The sequence below is a fragment of the Mauremys mutica genome, chromosome 7 (genome assembly GCF_020497125.1).
Source record: "Mauremys mutica isolate MM-2020 ecotype Southern chromosome 7, ASM2049712v1, whole genome shotgun sequence".
Lineage (NCBI taxonomy): Eukaryota > Metazoa > Chordata > Testudines > Geoemydidae > Mauremys > Mauremys mutica.
Genome location: NC_059078.1, coordinates 56,913,669 through 56,937,374, shown reverse-complemented (window position 1 = coordinate 56,937,374; position 23,706 = coordinate 56,913,669). Strand labels below are relative to the sequence as shown.

At 48.4% G+C, this 23,706-nt stretch overlaps 1 protein-coding gene across 16 annotated transcripts in view; it reads left to right on the top strand.

The window, feature by feature from the left end:
- Window positions 1-1,981: 1,981 nt before the first annotated feature.
- CAMK2G (calcium/calmodulin dependent protein kinase II gamma) overlaps window positions 1,982-23,706 on the top strand; it is a 165,861-nt gene continuing 144,136 nt past the window's right edge. For 3 of the 16 annotated variants that reach the window (XR_006581101.1, XR_006581102.1, XR_006581100.1), the window contains exons 1-2: window positions 2,450-2,738; window positions 4,556-4,650. Coding sequence is in view for 12 of the 16 variants with exons in the window: in XM_045024385.1 (XP_044880320.1) it covers window positions 2,674-2,738; window positions 4,556-4,650 (160 nt within the window). In the remaining 4 variants the exon portion in view is untranslated. Of the gene's footprint in view, window positions 2,223-2,449; window positions 2,739-4,555; window positions 4,651-23,706 lie in introns of those variants that run through there. The other 13 variants (XM_045024383.1, XM_045024394.1, XR_006581103.1 and 10 more) reach the window with 9 other exon arrangements.

The following is a 23,706-nucleotide window of genomic DNA, read 5'->3' as shown; positions in this document are numbered from 1 at the left end:
CTTTCTTCTTCCTCCAGGACCAACACACAAGCCCAAATTCTCTCCTCCTGACCATTCATGCAATACAAAGTGGTATGACCGGGCCCTAAGTGTCTACCCTAAAATTTGCTTGATGTACAGGAGCTACAAAGTGGCATAATCGTCTCCTCTGCTAACTGCCTACAAAAGCCCTGATGCGGGGAAAGGCTCGAGTGTGCCTGTACTACACCAATTCACAACTGGCATTACATTCCATCTAAATTAATACAAGAGACTAGAGCTAGCTGACATAAGTTAAAGCAGCCCCTGAGCTGCTCCAACTTACGTCAAGTGCTGGGTTCAGCATACTTGCACTATGGGAATCAAATGCTTCTTGCTGGCCCACCTCTTCTGCACTGAGTGTATCTGATGGAATTTGGGCCATAGAAACCTGTTACTAGGTGTGCATCTGCTGGATCCATAGGTGCTGGGACTAGGGGTGCTGGGGTCCTGCTGCACCCCCTGGCTTGAAGTGGTTTCCATCATATACAGGGTCTACCAGAGGTGGATGAATGGAGCTGTAACAGCAGCTTCCATTCAGCACTAAAGGCAGTCTCAATGCTACTAGGCAGTCTCAATGAGGGGCACTGGCTGGTAAGATAATTTGTGGGTCTTTAAATGATTCTGTTTTGTCAGCAGTTTCCAGCATGGTCAGTGTGGGCACAATAGGAGGTGTGGCATGCTGTGGTTTCCTACTCACCTTTAACTTGTGTTGTTTTTTTGTAACGTTATTGTTGTATTGTCCTATTTCCACTGCCTGTTTCCACATTTGCCCTTGCTCTATTTCTATCATTTATGTGGCCTACGCTTTGAAGGCTAAGCCCTATACAGACAGATGGACAGACAACTGTTCACTGCTGCTATCTGTTCCTGTTACTTTGCTGAATGATAGAAGAGGGCTTCCTTGCTGGTCCTTTCACATACAATAATAATACCAAGCATTTCTATAGTGCTTTCAATCTTCAAATCAGTTTAATACTAATGCTCGATACTGCTAGAGTGAGTTGGTCTCCCTGTGTCTGTAACATGCTCTTTTTCCTGACTCTTTGGAGAGGCCAAAGAACATTTGCCCTCTTCAGCTAGGCCTGCCACTGCCCCAAAACACAATCTCCAAACTAGACTTGGTTTGTCATAAATCAAAGAATATTTTATTGGCAATCACTCAGAGAGAGAATCCTTAAACAGGAGAGGTGAAAATAAACTTGCCTATAAAGTTGCTATGGAAAGCATCTCCTGAATGGCACAAACTGCAGAGACAGAATGGAGTCTGGTTTACTTTCCTGGAGAGCACAAGGCTGGTCCTTTGGTGGGTACCTTAGTGGGACGAAGCCCCACCTACCAGTGAGTGTGTGTGTGTGAGTGCAGGGTAAGGCTCCGTCAGTTTTAAGGCACTGCATGAGTTACTATTCTGCCATTTCACCAGCTGGTTATTTTCCTCAGTGATTTCTGCATGTAACCAATGAGACAAAGCACCCTGTGGCAAATGTTTTTTCCTCATTCCAGCGTGTGTTGTCTATGAATACTGGGCTAGCTGCTCAGGGTGTATCTATTTTCCAGTTCACATCAGCACCCCCCGTTTCTCTTATCAGAGTGTAGTTCCTTCTCCTTGGTGCCTGGAGCTAGCAATGTCAAGGTGCAGTTAGTTCCCCCTTTTAGGTGCACATTCTCCACCTCGCAGGGCATGCAGGGGTTATCCCCACTTCACAGGAGATCTGTCAGACTGCAGTTACCACCCTCTAGGTGCATGCTGGGGTTAGGCAGCAGTAGTTTTCTCCCTCTTAACTCCCCCTTCCTCTCCCCACCCCATTGGCCCATGGAGAGAAGAAGGGAGAGACTGCAGTTTTCCTCCTCCCCTCTGCGTATGGTGGGGTCAGGTTGCACTAGTTCCCCTTCTCTTGGTGCACACAAGGGTTAATCTCCTGTAGCCTTATTTATCCGCGCGGGGCTCTCAGCCCGCCCTATTGCACGTTCCCCGCGCAGGGATCTCAGGCTGCAGCCCTCCCCTTTTCAGTGCATGCAGGAAGTTTATCCGGCAGCACTTCTACCCGCCCCCGTGCCTAGGAGCAACAAGGGGTCAGACCCGGCCCCGGCCAGGCTGCGGGGAGCTCTCGGGCTGGTTTCCTCCTCACTACCGCTCCCTCCCTTATGTCCCCCCGCCCCACCCACGCTCATAGGACTCTCGCCGAGCTGGGGGTGCTCTGGCTGTGAGTCGGGGGCGCACGCGAGGGGCTCCCGCGCCCCGGTTACTCCGCTGCGTCTCCTCCTGCTCCGTGCTGGGGGGGGGTCAGCCTGTAGCCCTTTTCCCCGCGCATTCAGGCAAGGGGGGGGGGAGGCGCTCTCCAGCTGCAGCCTGCACGCGGCTCGGCCCCTCGCTTGCGCCCCCGGGCCCAGCACCGCCCGCTTGCCCCGAGCGCCGGGGCGCGGCCCCACCCCGGGGCCGGGCGGAGGCAGGGGGCGGGCGGGGGGTGTCTCCCAGTAAGATCTCGCGGTGCTGGCGGGGCTCAGCCTCCTTCTCCTCCCTGGCGAGCGGTGACTGTGCAGGGCGGCGCGGGGAGCCAAGCAGCAGCCGCCGGAGGAGGCTGCCCCGAGGACAGCGCGATCCGCCCGCGCCGGCCGGCCGGCCCCATGCCCGAGTGGCGCTGAGCCCAGCCCAGCATGGCCACCACCGCCCCGTGCACCCGCTTCACCGACGACTACCAGCTCTACGAGGAGCTCGGCAAGTACGGAGCCCGCCCGGCCCTGCGCCCCGGGGACCTCCGGCTGAGTCCCTTCCCGCCCGCCTCTCCCCCGCCCCGGAGCCTCTGCGGCACCTGGGCTGTCCCGCTCCACCTTCCTGGGCTGGACTGGGTGCCCCTGAGCTCCCGGGCTCCTCCCGCTGCCCTGGTCCTGGGACCGGCAGCTGGCGTCTGCTACACCCGGGGATCCTGCCACCGCCGCCCCTACAGTGGGACCGGGAGGCTCTGCTGCACCCTAGGACCGCCCTCGTCCCCGTTCTGCACGGGGAGTGGGTGCTGCCGCCCCCCGGGGTTACTCATATCCCAACCCCAGGTGTAGCTGCAGGCCAGGGTGTCCCCCATCCTGCATCATGTGCGGCTGTGCACCCCAGGACTGCTTGGGGCTGCTGCACCCTGCTCCCTCAAACCATCCTGGTGATAGCCATAGCCCGGGACACTCACTCCAGCTGTCCCTGCTGTCGCTCTGGCTTCCTCCTGAGATACTCCCCCAGCCCTGCAGAAGGACCAGGTTCTGCGGCTGTATAGGGGATCTCCCCTCCCCAGTTTTGGGATCAGGCACTGCTGCACCCAACTCCCCTGCCCTCAAACGCACACCTAGACCTGCAGTGGGATCTTATGGGGACATGGAGGTGATGGAGCAGTATACAGGATGGGATCATTGTGTGTTGATGCATCCCTGAGTACTGCTGCATCTTTCCCCCTCCTTCCCTGCACCAGTCTCTGGGCACTGCTGCATCTCTTTTCCCCATCCCCACACGGATTCCTAGGTGGCTGCTGCAGCCTGTGTCTCAGCACCCAGCTGTGGCCCAAGGAATGGTGCTTGCAGTGTTTCTCCTTGGTTTATGTGGAGAGGTTGGGGGTGGGAGCAGAAGCTGAGGAGGGGTCAGGACTCTGGAGTATAGGGAGGGGCCCAGCTGCCTCGGGCCAGAGCCTCTCTGATGGGTTAAGTTTTCTGTGGGGCTGCTGTGGTGTTCTGGTTTGTTTCTAGTTCCAGTGTACAGACCTCTCGGGACTGGTGGGACCTAGTTCCCCACTCAGAGGCTTGGATACTTCCCTGTCAACTTCCCCTTATTCACCCTTCTGACCTTCCTGAGTTTTTCTTTCATCAAGCCTGTTCTCTTGTCTCTCTACCCACCATTTTTTCTTTTGGGATCACCTTCCAGGTTTTCCCTCTTCCCCACAACCTCTTAGGGCTTGGGCTGTCTTTCCTTACACCCTTTTTTCTTATGCCATCTCCCTTTTCTTCTAAGAATCCTTCCCCTTTCTGTTCCGCCACTCAGTGCACTTCTCCCTACAGCCTGTTACAGCAATAATAATTCAGATTTATAAAATGTTAACTTACAAACAACAATTAGCCTGCCAGCCCTCTTGGGAAGAGGTATTTATCCCTAGTTCACAGATAAAGAAATGAGTGTAGCAGAGTTAATGTCTCGTCCAAAGTGCTGCGGTGATTCAGTGGCCCAGCTGGGACAAGAACCTAGGAGAACTGATTCCTAGTTGTCTTCTCCAGCCACTAGACCATTACGGGATGGACTTCTTGGCGATGTTTCCAACCTTCTAGGCTACTCCTCTTTCATTCTTCAGCCACTGTATGTTATGTCTCTGCACTCTTCTCCCCTCCCCACCATGGTGCACTGTTTGTGTTTTTCTGCTTAAGGCCCTAGGAGGCCTCAGCCAAGCTCTCAGGTATACACTTTTCCTCTGGCGTTATTTGCTGACTTGACATGTCTAAGTTGGGGGTGGAAATTGTTCCTGTTGCATTATTATTTTCAGTTTCACAGCTCCCACTCTCTTTCTTCTAGGGGAGCCTTTTCTGTGGTCCGCCGATGTGTGAAGAAAAATTCATCCCAGGAATATGCTGCAAAAATCATCAACACCAAAAAGCTGTCAGCCCGAGGTTAGTATCCACATCTGTCCTTCATCCCATTGCCTTTCTCTACGAACAGGAGAAACATGATTGGAATTTTAGTTGCAGTAAGTTTATGGGCTTTGTAGGTGGTTGTCTTGTAGTATGAAGTAATAAGTAGTGATGCAAATGGTAGCCTGAAGGGTTGTTGCAGGGATCCCAACTTCTGGGAGTACTTCATGTCATCTTTCCTCTTTTTGAGGACCTACTATATATCCTCAATGAGCCAGCATTGCTAGAGGTCTTCTGTGCTTTTGGGTATAGTTTTGCTGGATATAGGATCTTTCTAGTTTCAGGATGTCGTCATAGGTGGTGTATTCCTCTTGTAGCTAATCCTATGTCTAATGTGTTCATATTTGAACTGGATGGAAGAGGTCTCTATAGCTTCTGAAAGAAGCAAATTAAATTTCTGTTGTTCTCTGCTGCCACCTAACTCCCAAAGCCTCTCTTCAAAACCTGTACATGTCAGCTGAGCTCAGAATAGTGGGACAGGAAGGAACTGTCCCGAATTTATTTGCTGAACTTTTCTTGTGATTTTCCTGCTTTATTTCACAAGACAGGCTCTATATGCATGAAGTGTGAGGTGGTTTCCACTGTGGAGGGACACGGGCAGGAGCTGAAATTGATGGGGAAAAAACCTGAATTGGATTGCAGCAGGAGGAACTATAAAGAGAGATGTAACTGCCTGAGATCTCAGAGGGAATGAATGTGGAAGAGGAGGCTAAGAGAAGACTTACTGCACTTAGGCCATTCAGTTTTGACAGAAGTGACAAATGCCATGTTCCTGATGAGCTAGATGATCAGTCAGAGGCTGAGAACCAGGTAGTATATGACCAGCAACTGAAAGGGTGACACCAGAGCAGCAGAAGTTGGTGGCAGATAATTTTGATGAGCACTTTGGTAGCGATGAACATAGCTCAGGCTGTCTGACTCGTAAAAAAGAGAAAAGGACAGTATACTATTTTCCTAGTGCCAGGGCGTGAAATGTGATGACGAGCAAAACATAGCCTGAAGAGTAGCAGTGAATGTTCACCTAGTGTAGTTCATGTGAAAGCTAATGACAGGTGCAAAGGGAGAATGAGTGGCTCAAGAATGACTTTAGAACCCTGGGAAGAGTGCTGCAGACCGAGGTCAACATAGGTGATGTTTTGTCTTTCTAGTAACTAGTGCGAGTAAAGTCAAGAGTGATACTGGAGACCAGCCAATGGATCTGTGGATGGTTTAGAAGGGGAAGGCTGTTGATGTACAGGACAGGTGCCAATGCTCCATAAAATCTCCACTGAAGCACAAGGGGTCCCAGTTCTGTGGGTTCAAAACTGGCAGGGCTAGTTACAGAGGCTTTACACTGACTAGGAAATGGGTAATTGGGAGCATTTGCTTAATGAAGGGAGAATATGATGTAGTGGACACAACTGAAACCTGATAATTCAGAGAACCATCCCGTCAGCATTAGTGGGTACAATCCTCTTTGTATTGAGGGATGGGGTAATACTCTAAAGTAACAAAACCAGTGAGAAACAATTTCCCCATTAACGGAGTGGTAGCAAAATAATCTGGTACGGTTGCAAGAAATGGCTATGTGGGGCTAGAGGAAAATGAGAACAAAAATTCCTAAACCAGTTACCATGGAGTCCAAAATCTCTAGATAATGTGGTCATGTAGGATTTCAAGTACTCAGAGAGCGGTTGAGTTACAAATACAAAAAGTGTGAAACATCATCACTTCTCAGATTAATTAAAGGACACACATTTGAGCCAGGAAGTAGGGAATCCAGCCAGAGGAGAAATCTTTCTTGATCTACTTCATACCAGTAGGGAGTTCTTGATTGAAAGCATAAGTGGAGTAGGACACTTCTGTGCTAGTAACTGTGAGCTCTGTTAATTCAAGGTATTGATGAATAGATTCATAGAACACAGCTGTCCAAAGGTATCTGATTTGGAGAGAGCAAATGTGGGGGGAATTATGAAACTGACTGAAAGAGAGAACTATTGGGAGGAAGTAGTAGTGACTGATCAGACTTCTTGAGGTCCCACTGAAATATCTGATGGCCACAAAGAACTTGTGTTGGAAATTAAGTGAGGAAACACAAGGCAACAAAGAATTAATGATAGTCGAAACGATTGGTGGGAATAGGGGCTCAGATACAGTGGGGCCAGGAGCCATGTAAGAACCTAGATGGATAAACACTGTAAAGGCTCTTCAAAGTAGAAATATTTGAGAGATATTAGGGCTGTTAGCCGATGATAAAGAGACGAAATCAACAACTGTAAAACGGCGGAGCTGATGAGCAGTTTTTTAAAAAGCTGTTTGTTACGGCAGCAGGACCGTGAGATGAATTCTGCAATAGCTTGGGTTTACCTTGCCTGCTGCTCCTCATTCCCATGTTAGCTCTTGCCTCACTGGGAGCACACACCCATCTGGCTTCTGCACATATTATGGTATCCCCCATTGCCCCACTTCCAACACCCTCCTCAGACTTCTGTAAGGCGTTTGACTTGGTCCCACACAACACTTTAATTAAAAAAACTCTAATGATATGAAATTAACATGGTACATGTTAAACAGATTAAAAACTGGATAACTGATAGGTTTCTAAATGTAACTGTAAATGGGGGCGCCTCATTGAGTGGGTGTGTTTTTCAAGTGAGGTTTTGCAGGGATCTGTTCTTGGCCATATGCTGTTTAACATTTTTTTATCAGTCATGTGGAAGAAAACCTAACATCACTGATGAAGTTTGTAGACAACACAAAGATTAGAAGAGTGGTAAATAATGAAGAGGACGAGTCACCGATACAGAGCGATCTGGATTGCTTGGAAAGCTGGGTGCAAGCAAACCATGTTCGTTTTAATATGGTCAAAAGCAAATGTATAAAGCTAGGACCAAAGAATGCAGACCATGCTTATAGAATGGGGCACTCTATCCAGGGAAGCAATGACTCTGGAAAAGATTTGGGGGTCATGGTGGATAATCCCAGTGTGATGCTGTGCCCAAAAAAGGGGGTTGCAAGGTGTCAGCCCTGCCAGGAGTGGGGCCGACAGCCCGAGTCCCTGTTAAATTAAATTACCCCCTCTTGTTTTTAATTGATAAGGGAGGTTGCACACAGAGGCTTGCTGTATGAAAAGGGTCACCAATACAAAAAGTTTGAGAACCACTGAGTGCTAATGTGATCCTGCAATGCAGAAATGGGAATCTTGAGCAGGAGCAGAGAGATTATTGTATCTCTGTATTTGGCAGTGGTGAGATCGCTGCTGGAATAGTGTTAAGTTCTGGTGCCCACAATTCCAGGGCATTGATAAATTGGAGAGTACTCAGAAAAGAGCCACAAGCATGATTAAAGGATTAGAAAACTTGCCTTATAGTGATAGTGACAGACCCAAGGAGATCAAGCTATTTAGCTTAACAAAGAGAAAGTTAAAAGGTGATTTGATAACAATCTATAAGTAACTACATGGGGAACAAATATTTGACAGTGAGCGTTTCCATCTAGCAGAGGAGGTATAACATGATCCAGTGGCTGGAAATTGAAGCCATGCAAATTCAGTCTGGAAATAATGTACACGTTTTTTTACAATGAGGGTAATTAACCATTGGCACAATTTACCAAGGGGCGTGGTAGATTCTCCATCACTGACAATTTTTAAATCCAGCTTGGATGTTTTTCTAAAAGATCTGCTCTGGGAATGGTCCCTTCTGGCCTTGGAATCTAGGCATTTGCTTAGCTCCTGCCTTCCACACAAGTCAGCCCAAACCTTCTGATCTGCCTCTTGCACTGAAGGAGGGCCCCCCTTGGCTTGGCTTCTGCATTTCAGAGCTCTCATATGCATTGCTAAATTGAACATTTAAAACCTGCTTCTAGAGGATTTGAACCTGTGTTTTTCCCAGAGTAGTTACTACTGCTTCAACCAGAGGTGCCATACCACTGGCTAGGAATATAACCTATTCTCCCTTCACAGCGGTTGACCTGCTAGCATGTTTCCCCTAGTACAATATAGAATATTAGGGTTGGAAGAGACCTCAGGAGGTCATCTAGTCCAACCCCCTGCTCAAAGCAGGACCAATTCCCAACTAAATCATCCCAGCCAGGGCTTTGTCAAGTCGGGCCTTAAAAACCTCTATGGATGGAGATTCCACCACCTCCCTAGGTAACCTATTCCAGTGCTTCACCACCCTCCTAGTGAAATAGTGTTTCCTAATATCCAACCTAGACCTCCCCCACTGCAACTTGAGACCATTGCTCCTTGCTCTGTCATCTGCCACCACTGAGAACATCAAAGCTCCATCCCAGGGCTTACTAAGGGCAAGGAGCTCTGACCTGCTTCCACTCTGGCTTTGTGGGAAGAGGTACTTCCAAAGGAGTCTTCCTCAAGAAAAGAAAAGCAGTGGGGTGTGACTGACTCGGAAGTGATGGAGATTGTGATGTATAGCTGAAAAGCAAGGAAGGGAATGCTTAGGGAAAATTAAATGTAATATGAGAGAAATCAGTGAATCCTAAAGCCTCTGTTAATGAGCTTAATGAACTGCAAACTGTTGTTTCTTTCTCTTGAAAGTCATGAACTGAAGGGGAACCGGAGGGTTAGAAATAACCCTATGTGGCATTCATACAGTGTTTCCCACCCTAAAAGCGTAGAAAGCAAATACTGTCCTGATTTTTATTTTAAAAAGGGAAGTCCTGGTAATCGCGGTCAAATAAACTCATCCCTTTATAAATTAATGAGACAAATATAAAGGGCAGATCTGTAAGGACCTCAACACAACTCTAAACCAACATCCTGGCATTATAAAGAATGAACATTGTCAGATTAATCTGATCTAAATGCAGAGTCAGTGGACGCTTTTGACATCATAGTTGGACTTCATTAAGCTACTTGGTATTTGTGTTACAGTGGAGTCTATGAGGCAGGGCCTACTGTGCTAAGCACCGTATAGACGCATAGCAGAATGACACTCCCTCCCTCACACGGCTTGCAGTCAAAGTCAGGGGTTCTCAAACTGGGAGTCAAGGGGTTGCGAGGTTATTATGTGGGGGATTGCGAGCTGTCACTTCCATCTCCAAATTATGCTTCGCCGCCAGCATTTATAATAGTGTTAAATATAAAAAAATGTGTTTTTACTTTACAAAAGGGGGGTCACACTCATAGGCTTGCCGTGTGAAAGGGATCACCAGTACAAAAGTTTGAGAACCATTGGTCTAAGTACAAGACAGTAGCCAATGCTGGGAGGGGGATACAGTGCTTCAGCCACCTGAAATTCAGGTTGGCTTGGATACAGTCTGTCACATGTCCTGAGAACTGGCTGGAAGGACTAAAGGATAATGATAAACAGCCATGTCTTGACTCGTGGGGAGGTGTCTTGCTGAGGCTGCCGGGATAGTTGTTAGGCCTTATTTTGACTTTAGATGTGTAGAGTGGCTTGGAAGATACCCGTGAAGTAGGAGTGAGTGAATTGCTTAAGGTGAGCCAATGGGGCTGACTAGCAGTAATCGCTTCAGAGGAAAGAACCAAGGAAAATTTAGTCTATTGGAGGGAGGTGGAGATTAGAGATTATTCTGTAGGGAATCCGTCTCCTGAGGGGAATGATGGAAGCCCCATCAATAGCGTCTTTTCAGAGTACGCTGCACAGATTCCTCCAGAATAAATGGTATGAAACCATCTTGCATTGGCCCCATCTGTACTCTTGACTGGCAGGGAGGTATCTGGAGCAGTTCCCGCACAGTAATGGGAGGCAGGAGAGGATTTTCTGCTGTTGGCCTTTGCCGCTGAATCTTTGCAAGGTGACGTTCCCAAGGACATAACGAAGGGGGCAGCAGGCTGCCCTTTGCATGAAGATGTTTCTTTTAGGCCTGATCTTTGTTTCTGAATCAGTACCTGTAATAGGGTAAATGTCCTTTTTGAGATGTGAGGTGGCACCTAATTGGGTGCTGGAGATGAAACTTAGCCTGTGGTTTATTGCCAGGATGTGGCCATTGTGGGGTTCAAAGCAGCAGCAGTTTTGCAACTCTTGATAAGGCTCCCCGGAGAGTCCTGGCAGTCATGCCTGCTCTCTCTCTCCTGCCATTGGAAACAGGAGATGATGCTCACCCTGTCTCAGGGAGGAGATTCTCTGCTGCACCCAGGCTTGTAGTCGGCCTCATTTGTTGCTCCTGGGTGTGCTAAAGAGGCAGTCTGACAGTCGTCCCTCTTGGGGGTCTGGATGGTAGGAGGGCTGGGAGATTGCTCTCCCAGCCCACCCTTGGCTCATCACCCATGGATTGAGTCCTGCTCCCTGTAGCTCAGTTGCAGAAGGGGCTCAGTTCCATGAGGGCTGTGGGTGGGGTTTCACAGTAGCAGTTTCCTGGCCTCCAAAGGCTCGGGTACCAAGTGAGTGCAGTGTGTGTGTGTGCTGACCTGCAGTCGAGTGTGGACTACTTTAAACCTCAGTCTGGCAATCGTGAGAGCTGCCCAGGCTCCTCTGTAGCTACAGCACGTCCAGCTGACTTGGGTGCAGGCAGCAGTGGTGCACTGCAGCCCAGTGCGTAGGCTTCTCATTAAGGCGGGGAGAGCCCACACCACCACTCGCAGGAGCCTGAAGCACAGATTCCGGGGTGTGTACAAGTGCCTGTGTGTGTTTCCTTGCAGAGACACTGCATCAGACCCTGCCTGTCAGGCTGCACTTGGGACATCAGGGTGTGTTAGATGATGGAATCTGGTGGTCTGGGCAGAGAGTAAAACAGCTCTTCTGTCAGGGTGGGCCTTGCTGCTAACTTCTCCCATCCCAGCCCCTTCCTCCTCCTCTGTTAGCTGTCTGAACTGCTTGCATAGGGAGTGTGTGAGAAATCAACTGCAGTGAGAACTTGGGATTGTTGCTGTCAGTGTGTGTGTGAGGGACATGGGAAGTGACACTGTAGAGGTTTCTGGGTCACTCACTTATTGTCTGGTATGGATAATGTTCAAATGTAAGGAGTGGGAGGGCGGGTGGGGTTAATAAGGCGGGGCGGGGAGGGGGCTGAAAAATATTTCAAGGACCCATCTTCTCCATTAAATGTATCGATTGCCACTGGCTGGACTCCTCCGTTCTGAGTTTAATACACATGCGTGGAGCAGGAAAATAAGAAGCTGGAGGGAAGGGGGGGGGTATTAATTCGCTGATGTCATGAACTGCAGACTTGCACCTCGTGCTAGCTGCCTTTCTCTCTACCTCTCCCTCCTCCCGCCATCAGTGCTCACCTCTTCATCTTGCAGTGTCACTTATAAGAACACTTTTTGGAATCATGATTATCACTGCAGGAAACTTACCTGGAGAAGTGGGTTGTGCATGTGTATATGAGAGAGAGAGAGAGAGACCCTGACCTTGGAGAAGAGATGGGGGAAGGGACTGATGGCTGCATTTCACTTTCACCAACAGCATTAATTGCTCTGAGTGTGGCAGGAGGGCCAGCAGTGCGGGGTACGGCTTGTGCTGTGGTTTGCAATGGCCGGAAGCTGGCTGCCTGTTGCCTGACATGGGTTTCAGTGCAATGGCCAGGGTTATCCCAGGTTGCCTCTCGGTTTACGCTGTATATTTTATAAAGGAGCTGGAGCAGGGCAGGCAGGATTTCAGCTCACTGTATGTCTGTCCTCTCTGGTCCCACGGGGTGTTAAATTACCAGCATTAACAATGGGGAGGGGGAAGGGAGGAGTGGCAGGCACACAGATTGAGCAGGAGTTCCTGGTGTGGGAGAGTGGCCCCTGCAGAGGTCTGGGAAGAGGGGTTGGAGTTTTTTCCTTTCCTGTTTTTAAGACTGGGTTTGTGCATGGCCCAGATGTGATGAGACTAATTCCGGCTGGTGTCCCAGAGGTCCTGGGCTCTGCAGCACTAATCCTGTTGGCGAGCCCGGTCTGACGCATGGACTGAGCAGGTGAGGGTGGGGGTTTTGGAGCATACTGTGGATTCTTGGGACAGGGAGCATTAGCTGTGCTTCTTGTGTGAAAGATGCTGTGCAAAATCAAGTTGCACATAGTGCTTGTATTGAATTTGGGGGAGTGTGGAAATGTTCCTGCTGTGGATGGATTTAATCTCCCTCTCTGGATATAGCTAAAACCATCCCTGCCAGAGAGAACGCTTATCCCTGGATCATAAAGGCACTTCTGAAGAGGGAATTTTTTTTCCTCTTCTACCAAATGGCAGGTTGTTATCGCAGACCTTCTCAAGGAAGGATTGTGCCAGCCTCCTCCCCTCCCCCACAGGATTTTATTTCCCCAACCCCTGCAAATTGCGAGATTAAAGCACTGGCTGTGGGTATTATTGCCTATGCAATAACTTGTCAAAGACGCTCTGTAAAAAGGGGAACATACAAATATAAAACCTAGGTTAATTTTGTCCATTCCCCCACCTCCAGCCCCTTCACCTGCCCACTATCTGCTTAGGCATCTTCCCCCTTTCTCAGCATCTCATGGTTGTCACACATTGTGGGTTTTCCTTGTGTAAACATTGTCAGTGTGCACACCTCACCTCTTGAAATCTGAGGGAGAGTTAACTTACCAAACATCTTAATGACTATTTGTAAGCTGTAAAAGGAAGGGAGGACACCGGAGTGAGCTAAAACAGCTGGTTTTCAGAGCAGCCTGTGTCTGGGGAACTGCTGGCCAGAGAGGTGCTTGGGCGCCGGGAAGGTACTAGCATGGGAAGGTAATGTGGGATATTGTAGGAAGCAATTCCCTGCCCTTGCCTCGTTCTGCCTATTGGCAAAGCAGCTGGCTGTGGAAGGTAGGAGGGAAGAGAAGCAGCCAGAATGAACAGGTTTGTGATGGGCGAACACACTTGCTCACTGGAGTTTCTGCCTATGGAAGAAGAGAGGAAGTGTAACTCTGCAAGTCATACAACTCTTGTTCCTGCCAGCCATTACCACAACACTTTTAATGCTTCAGGCCATGGGGTTCTGTGAGACAGGTTGACCTCAGATTCTCTTTCATCCCTTCTTAAATTAAATATCTGTTGAAATACTGCCTTATACTGCAGTAATGGCTCCCCAAACTCTCTAGTATCATTGTTTATATGCTCATTGAACATTGCAGTAGAGTATTTCCTAGGAAAAGAAGTTGGTAGAGTGGAAAATCTTCAGCGATAAGCATCTTGACTATTGAAAGACTAGTAGGGCATGAGCTTCGAGTCCCTCCTGAGGGAATTGCTGGTCCCTAATCCTGAGGTTTTTGTGCTCTGGTGGCTTTTTGCACCTGTTACCTCAGGATTCAGTCCTAGCTCCTACTTGGACACCAAGGTCCTTGTTGAATGAGTGTTCAGTGTGTCCAGATAATTTAATAGTAAAATAATTGATCTTAACAGTTTATTCTAACATATGCCTTTTTAAAATAGATTCCCCCCCCCACCTGATTATGTTGCAGAGCTGCTGTTATGTGTAATTCTAAAGTAGGGGGAAGCTGGTGGTTGGTGCACATGGCTGGCTCCAGAGAACTGCAAGCATAATTTAGAGCTGTCTGGAGAGCTGATTAATGTTGGATATAGTCTGCGAGATCTAGCCTGTTTTGTTACCAGGGGGCAGGAAGTTAAGAGATGCCTGTGGCTCGCTGTGTATGCTTGAAACTCTGTTCTAGCTCATACTGGCAGGGTAGAGTCAGGAGGAGAATTCTCTCTCTCTGAGATGGGAGTTGAGTAAATATGCTGACCTTCTGAGGAACGTGTGTGTTCATGTGCCCAGGTGTGATACTGGAGCCTCAGCATTTGTGTGTTAAGCTCTTGAGAGCCGGAGCTACCAGTGTCCTATGTAATGAGCCTGTTGTTTTGATGTCTCAGTACCAGGTTCCTGCTCTGGGGGTAAGTCCAGTTCCAGGCACGCACTGTGCTTTAAGGGCTTGTCTGCACTGGGGCAGGAATCATACTATCAAGGACCATGCACCAATCCGGTTGTTGTGCTCCATTTCCCTGATCAGCAAGGCTACTGGTCTCTTTCTGAGAATCCTGTTAAACTGTGCTGTAGGCCAGCCCCTCTTCACCACCCCACGTCCTTTCAAGCAGAGTTGCAACACAGCTCTTCAAATACACAACCCTTTCTGCACTGATAAGCCCTGGGAGCAAAACCCACAGTTAAAATGCTGTTATTGCTAGCATGGTTCCATGCTTGGGGCCTAAGGCCTTGTCTACATTGCAGTTTTGTCGACAAAAGTCAGCGTTTGTTGACAAAACAGTGGAGGTGCACATACTGAAATGGTCCTCCCACTGGTGCAACTCCCCTGCTATGCCGACAGTAAAACTGCCTCAGCGAGGCGCCACAGTGTCTGTGGAGTAATTAACGTGGTGGCTGTAAGTTGGCCTATGTTAGGTTGACTTACCTTTGCGGTGTACAAATGGAAGTTCTGGTCTGTTGGGGAAGGTGTGGGTGCGGGGTTGGAATGAGGACCTAGTTCCCTGAACAAAAGTGGGGGAATGGTGGCTGGACAAACTGGCTCAGTGGTGGGCATTGGTTGAGTTTGGGTATAGGGGTTCAGACAATAAGTGCCAGAAGAGGTTTAGGGATGGCATTGAACCTGCAGTTGTGGAGCTGTTGGATTAGCATTTGGGGGTATTGCCATGATGGGGGGTGGGGAGAGGGATTGACAGATTTACCAGATGCCTGCCAACCATAGGATTCAAGCTACTCACTGGAGGGAAGGGGATCTGCCAGCAAAGCCAAGAAAGAGCGCTGCTTTCAGAAGCCCAGCTGCCCCATGCTTCAGCTGCTGGGATTCCTAGCCAGGTGCTGTCTCTGGACTCCATGTGTGAGCTCCATTTGCCAGATCTGGTCCTGGAGAGTTGGGGTCTGACAGACTTCAAGTTCTACTTGCTCCTTAGCTGCAGAAGAGAGTCTCCTTTCCCAGAACCTTTTTGGGTGCGACAAGTTTGCAGTGAGAAGGGGGGGAGAGAGAGGTCTCTGCTACTCTTCTCCTCTCAGCCTTTTTGCTTTGGTGTGGGGGGGGTCCTCTCTCCTCCCCACTAGAATAGCTCCAGTTGCCTACCTTGTACTCATGCTAGGAAATTGGTGTGATTCTTGAGTTTCGCTGGTGCCCACAGGGTTCAGAATAGTAGGCACAAAGCTAACTAGTTTGGCAAAGCTCTGAGCAGCAGCTGAGGCAGTAGCTTGAGCTCTCTGCCTGCAGACTGGGGAAGGTGACGCTGCATCAGCTTAAACCCAGTTTGTCCCCAAAAGACTTTCTTCACAATACAAGCTAGAAACTTACTTCACTTTTTAAATGAGAGCATGAACAGTTTCTATAGAACTGTGGCACAGGTCTCCCCACTCATGAGGGGGGTTTTCCGCTTCTTTAGGGTGTCCTGATTTGAGGACGAGAATCATAAAATTCAGAGACCTTCTGGTGAGAGCTAGGGACATGGAGGAAGGGGTCAGGGGAACATTGCCCCCCCCCCACCTCCATCAGGGTAGCTGATGCTTTCAGTCCTTAGTAATGTACTGTCCTGTGGAGGCTGCCCTGGACCGGTAGAGCAGGAGGTGTTGTTTGCCTCTCTTACTCCAACCCCCTTCTAGCTCTGGTTGGCAGTATGGGGGTTCTTGACAGGTGATGCTGGTGGAGGGGGAGGAATCATTGCGTGGAGATGGTGGCTGTTATGGAGGGCAGGGTTCTCCCAATCCCAGGGGATCACTGAGAAAAAGGGGAGCAGCTGTTCAACACCCCTGGGTAGAATCAGAGGTGCTGGATGGAGTGGGGAGTGAAGAGAGATGTTCTTAAAGATAATCTGAGAAAGCACTTGTTCCCCCTCCCCTCCCAGGTGGGACTGAGCGCACACTACCCCAAGGAGAGGAGTTTTCCCCGACGGCTCTCATGCAGAGGAGCCTGGATTATTTCCTGTCACTGCAGTTCTGTTTTTAATGCGCCTTACATTCCAGAGGGGTTTGCAATGGGCGGCTGAGCTTCTAATTGAGGGATCTCCTTATCTGTGTGGCAGAATGTGGTGTGGGTGTAAAGTTCTCCCCCCTCACAGAGACGATGTGTGTGTTCAGCCTTCTGGCTCACTTGCTGCTGGGACTTGATGTCATGCACCTGATCTGCAGTCACACTTCATACTTCAGAAGGGGTGGTTGTTCTGAGCTAGCTTTGCTGGGATACGCCTGTTAGATGCGTGTCGCAAATAGCATGGATCCCCTGGAAGCTCTCCTGGGGAAAGCAGTTTGTTAAACCTTCTCTTGCATTGGTCTCCAGTGCTTGCCAAACATGTTTTAGCATTTCTGCTACAGCACTGAAAATTCTAGCACAATTTTCACTGCTGGAGAGCACTGGCCTTCCTTGCCCCCAACATATGTTTGAACTAGGTTTTCAGCTACTGTGGGCAGTGTCAGCTGAGTCCAGTGCTAGTTCTAACACATGGGTCACCCTGTGTGTGGGGTCTGCTGTGCATTGTTAGTCTGGGATAACTGAGCCAACCCTCTCCTCCACCCGCCCAGTACAACAGCATTCATCATATCCGGGGGGAGGAGCGTGGCAGCCACGTTTGACACCCATGGTCAAATACTGCTGATTAGGTGATTCTGGTCGCTGGTCACATCTTGAGCTGCTGCAGAGCAGGTGACCCAGCTTTCTGGACCCATGTTGCCTCCTTAGCACTTTGTATCTGTCTGGTACACTTAACTTGGGCTGGTGCCTTTACCATGCAATAGGCTGCTTATCTACAGCACCAGATAAACGTGGAGCGATTTCTAGGCTTGCAGACGACTTGTTTCATAACTTCCTCTGTCGCCTTTGAGCATGCGGCTGAATACCTCTGCTTTGGAAGTTCACTTGTTTGTACAGAAATTCTCTCGCCCTGTGTTGGCACTAAATTCAAGTGTCATCCATACCTTTAACTTCTCTGGAGAGAGGGAGGGTCCTGACTTGGAGAGGGACTGAGGGAAGAGCAGAATTGAATGATTAGAACATGGGAGTTTGCCTTCCTCCTGCATCTCTGACTTCCTGGTTGCTGCTTTGCAGGGACTTGGAGCTCTCTGCTGACTTGTCTCTCTGCTGGCACCTAAATAAATGGATTTGCGGACTAGTGAAGAGCTCCTTGCGGCCTTTGATCTAGCCCAGATGGGTTTCTTCCAGTTCAGGGATGAAATGAAGCAGTGTGGCAGAAACTCAAGAGTCACTGGATGCTGTGCGTCTGGTTCCCCCTCTTGCTTAAGAAAAACAGGGGTGACTGTGCAGAGTTCGGTGGCATTAAACCAGTGCAAAGCCATGTGGGAGGAGGTTCAGGCCCTAAATGTCTGTATAGGAAAGCATGACTTTCTCTAGAGTGGGGTAGGGGCTCCCTTGGCGGAGTGGCACATTCTGGACTGAACAAATGTGGAGCATGAGTTTTCTGAGTGAGAGTGTGGGTCCCTCTAGGTGATTGTGCGTCCCTGCTAAGCCAGTAGCTTTTACCATCTCATCTGTCAAGCTAGTGGTTGATACGTAATTCCCTCAGCCAAGCCTAGCTCGAGTTCATTCGATGGGAGAGTGCTCCTTGGGCCTGAAATGAGCTCACTTGGTTGGAGGTGCCTGTATCTAGTTAAGTGCTTCAGGACCCTCTGCGTGAAGTGGCAGTGGGCTTGAGGCAGAGGTTGAAGTCCTGGAACAAACAGGTCACTGTGCTTATTCAAGAGATGCAGCCCACATATCTGCATCTGTTTCTGAATAGCTCTGTGCCCTGCTGTCTCAGTTGCAGTGTGTCCACTTTAAGAGGGTTCATCTGCAATGCAGCTGTTAGCAGGGAAGTTCTGTAAATCAAGAGGGAGCGAGCACAAGTGAGTCCAGCGCTTGCAGTTGTGGTTGGGTCCTTGTCGTGGCAGGGGGAAACTCCTTCGGAGAGGCTTTCTGTGTGAGAGAGTAGGGAGGGAAGGAAGGAGGGACACACAGATGCAGATAATCGAAGCCTCCTTTAGTGCTTCTATGTGCACCAGCTGCTCAGGGGCTGCATGAAAAGCACAATGGGCAACAGCCATGGAACTAGAAAATCCTGCCACATTGTCCCCCCCAACCCCCAGTCTAACCAGGTGTTTGCTTTGAATTGACATGTCCTGCTGTCTTTACTGCCTGCCCGCCCCCACCCCCTTCTCACACAGGATGTCCTGTTACAACAAAGGGCCTGGGAGCTTCCGTGTGAAACTCTGATCCCAAATTTGGCAATCTAGGCTGGGCTGCGATTCTCTAATCTCTCCATCTGCTCCACCACGTGCTGCACAGTCTGGTCAGAGAGTGGGGTGCTGCTGAAGTGGGGACTGTGCTAGGGACCTGGCAGGCAGGATTGAAGTGCTGCTGCTGTGCAGGAGCTCTGGGGTGGGAATTGTGTGTCCAGTGAGCAGGGTGCTGCTGAGGGCTCCTGGGGAATGGGGTGGGTAGGGCACACGGCTGTAGCATGGTAGCTGTGGGGGCTGCACATCCAGTGGGCAGGATGCAGTGGCTGCAAGGAGCTCTTGGGACCTCAGCCCAACAGGCAGGGTACTCGTCTGGGGCATGTACCCAGGAGGTGCACTCAGTATTCAGTTTTCTGCTTAATTCCTTTCCCCATTTGGCGCACACAAGCAACTGAGTCATTGAAAGACTTCGCCCAGGGGATCAGTGTGGGCTGGTATCACATTGGGAGTGAACTCCCTGGTCTTCCAACTGGAGGCTGGCTGCCTTGCATTTACTTACTCCTTGCCTCCTTACTTTCAAGGAGGAAAGTGCTCTCTGGTTTCTGGAGTCAAGGGTGTGTCAGTTCAAAGCAACTGCACCTGTATTCCCCCTCGGTGTCCACCAAGGGGACCCACCCTCAGGCTTCTAGCACTCCAGCTGTTCTCTCCAGGGTGGAGACAGGTGTGTGTCTCTCTCCCGATCAGGGTATTTCCAGGCTGCACAGCTCCCTGTCTACCCGATGATGTAGTAAACCAGACTGCCTAAACAGGCCAATGTCTGCACTTTGCTTTTTCTCCAAAGCCTGTGAACAGTGTACTGCCGCCAGTACCACCCAGCTCTTTCTAGGCAAGCACTTACTCTTAAGGTGAAAGCATCACAGAGAAACCATATGAAAAGAACCTATGCATGTGCTAACAAGCTTACCAGAGGTCACCCCAACTCCAGCCTCAGGCTCTGGTAGATGTCAGTCCTTTAAAACCCACTGTTGGGTTTTTCCCCAGGTTGCATCCGACGAAGTGGGTATTCACCCACGAAAGCTCTTGCTCCAATACATCTGTTAGTCTATAAGGTGCCACAGGACTCTTTGCTGCTTTTACAGATGCAGACTAACATGGCTGCCCCTCTGATACTTGACCCCAGGTTACCAGTTCAAACTATCTAGTTTCAGAACCAGAACCACTGTGAATAGCTCAGTCATTCCTTTTTCAGCTTCGGCCTTAGATCTTGGCCTCACGTAAAAGGTAACCAGCAGACAAAGGCCCTTCCTCAGGGCGTAGCTTCAAAAGGCTGCGTTTTTGCGTAACTGGAGGTGGGGAATTTACATGCACCTCCCCTAGATATTTCCCTGGAAATTCACTTCACCCATATGTCCCCAAAGTCCATTCTAGTCTGGCACGTTGTTCAATATAGTCCTGTGATCATCCAGGCCTTACATCACCTCTCCTCCCAGATAGGTTACATGCAATCCCAGCCCACATCAATAGATAAATTTTGCATTTAATACAATGTACCCCAAATAGACTTAATTCAGTAAGATCTCCTAAGGATATTGCTGTATCTGTCACAGAGGGGTTGGGGCTGTTGCTACCTTTAGACTGGACCCACCTGGAACTGTGACCTGGGGAGGGGAGAGTTGCGGGACAAGCATGTGCATCCTTTGACTCTGTCCACTTGATGTGCATCCAGGGTTGGTTGATTTAAATCACTGATTTAATTAGATTGAAATCAGCAAGGAGGAAATCTGGATTTAAATTATAGATTTTAATCAAATTTTGCATTTATAATTTTCAGTTATTTTCCTAAGGTTATGTGGTCAACATTAAAGCATGTTATTTACAACAAAATATAGCCTTTCTGCTAAACTTGATGCTGCTTTTTGCTGGTCAAGAGGATGCACTATATCTATACATATTTATTTGAGCAGTTATATAGCTTAACTTGCATTTATTCAGTTTCTTAATTTTTACATTATTATTTTAGAAAATGGTGTCTGCATTTCTTATTTACTAGATTAATTTTTTACTTGTGATTGTGTCACTCTTTGGATGGAAATTCAAATTAAATTAACAGTGCACAATATTTTAATTTTTTTATTAAATAAAACTACCTTAAAAGTGTTGGATATATAAGAAAAGAAAATGTTTATCAAAACATGTTTTGCAGTGAAAGGTAACTGATTTATTAAACAAAGGAAGCATTATCTGTAGATAATGAATTGAACTGATTTGTTCCTGGTCACAATGTCCTTCAGGAATTTATAACCAATAGATCTTATTCTCACACCTAGTTTGATTGGAAGAGGAAAAACAAGCTTTCCTGTTTTGCAACTCCCAATTGGTTATTTAACTTTGAATGAACTAGTCATTGAACTGAACTAGGTGAATAAACTGACAGGAAGAAAGTATTCTCTCTGCACCTACAGAAGAGGCTGTTGATGTCAAAAGGTGGTTCCGCACTTCAGTAAACTCTGGCTCCAGGTGCTTGTCCGGTGACTTCCTCCAGTTCAGTATTTGACTTTCTTTAAAACTTGGCAGCAAACATGTACTACTTAATATTATTTTTTTAATTGAATTTAAATAACTTTAATATGTTTAGGCCTGAATGCAGGTTATAGATTTCAAACTGGATTTTAAACAGTTTTATTTTTAATAATAAATGTGGATTGAATTTAAATAAAAATAATCTGTTTTTGTTTCTTAAAAAAGTCGTTGATTTTTCTCTGCCTGTGCAGCACTCCCTTGCCTGTGTCCTTCCCACCCCCGTCCTATGGTTAGAAGTGCTGCTGGGAAGGTTTGTTCTGGGTTTTCTTCCTCTGCTTTCGCACATCCCTCCTGCACTCCTCCTTCTTTATTGATTAAGTGCTAGCATTGCAGGAGGGTGTGTTTTGTAAAAGGCCACCTGATCTCCCTCCTTTTCCCCCATTAGGCAAACTCTTACTCCTCCCTTTGCCTTCATCATGGGCTTTTATCCTCTTTTTTTTTTTTTTTGTTCTTGTCCTGACTGAATTGCTCTGACCATGTATGAACCGTGCCCCTCCCCCTTTGCTGGCTGGCTAACTGGCTGCAAGAAGCTATTTTTAGGGTCCGCTTCCTGGGATATTCTACCCATGTCTGGTTATGGTGATAAAAATGTCACTGAGGCACAGGATGAAAGGACTTCAAGCCCATTGTGAACATCCCTGCTTCTCCGTTGAATGGTGAATGGCGGGGACTACTCCACCGTCGCCTCCCCCCTCCCATGAATAGGGAGACAACCACTAGGACCCCATGATGTGTGCCCCTGTGCACAGACTTCCAGTAGCATCCTGCATTTCTAGGAAATGCATTACAGTGTGCTGTGTTGCACCTGAACTTGTAGAGGGAAATGAAAGGCTTGCCATGGTTCTTTTGGCATTTTTTCCCATCATTCTTCCGGGATGGTGGAGGGCATCTAGTTTCCATGCATTGGAAAGTCAGTGCTTCAGAGTGGTGTACGTGGTATTCAGGGTTGTCCCAGATTGGTAATTGGCTTCCTCTGCCAGGTGAATTTGGTGGCAATAAAGTGAAATTTAAGGTCAAGTCTAGACTACGAAAGAAGGTGCTTTTGAAAAATGTGTTGGCATGTGGCATAGGGTTTAACATCTGTAAGAATCCCTTGGGAGGTTGTGGTCAACCTGGGCTTCTGTGCAAGGTTGACCATGACCAGATGACGTTGTCTTAAAGGCATCAACACCTAGTATAGGCACTCTATACCTAGTTTAAGTGCTCCTTAATGAAAACTTGTTAGTTAACCTTTTTTCCCCTCTGTGTTTTCCCCATGTCTAGATGAGGCATAAATGTTTCCAGTTCATGTAAGTGCAGTTGGCAAGGACCGTGTTGCTTTCTGTGCCCATGGTTTGTCTGTTGGGATGAGGCTACTACTCTGTAATCCTTGGAAGCGAGAGGCGGCCATTTTTCTTTTCCTTCACTTGTTCTTGACCATTGGCTGGACTGGCTATCTTTCTAATCTCTGCCTTATGGTGTCCTTTGTTCTTTAATAAACATGCATTTTGAGGGGGTTGATATGAGTGACATCTAAATTACAGGTGATCTGAGCCTTCTCTCACTCACTTGAATTCCTAGGGAATTTGATCTGTACTTACAGGGGTGTCTGCTTAATTTAAAACCATCCCATTTTTGCTCAGGGAAATTAGGCCAGATCGTCAGCTTTTGAGACTTTCTTTAATTGCTCTGATCCCCTGAGACTTCTCTCTTGTGAGTTTCTCCTCCTCCTCCAGATCATGCTCTGGCAGGGTTTTCCTTCCCTTTCAGAGAGTGGATGCTTAACAATTGGCTATAGAAGTGCTTCATCTGTGCATTGGTCCCAAGGAGGTTATATGTCTAACTTACCCTTCCAGTTTCTTTTTAGTTCCCACCCCTTGAAATATTGAAGAGAGGGAGCTTTTCTGGTGGCTCTGTCTCCTTGTAGGAGTTTTTATAGGGGATGCGGTGAGCACTGGCTCTGTTATGTTGACCACATCTCTGCTCGCCCCACCCAGCAAAGCATGTTCTGCTGCATCTTGGATGTGTTTAGAACGTGCAAGGATTCTCTGCTTTTGTTTCCTTTGAATCCGAATCCCACTCCCACCCCTTGTCCAGAGCTGCATCTCCTCCAGATAAACAGTAACTCTGAGATTTAAAAATGCCAGTGTCTTTGGAAAAGAACTCTCGTAGCCCCTCCTCTGTGAGACAGCCAGGTTAGCACTTACGCATTGTTAAAGGTACTTTGATGGAGCCTGGAGTATCTACCCAAGGTTTTGTCATGGATTCAGGCTGGCTCTGGAGAGATGCTGTCACAGGGAGATGGTCACAGTTCACCTGTGACAAGGTTCACTCACATCCCCAGGTGGGGGAAATAAAGGACATGTAACATAGGTGCCAACTTTCTCCGGCGCCGGTGGGTGCTCGCGCCCCCTGGCCCCGCCCTGACTCCAC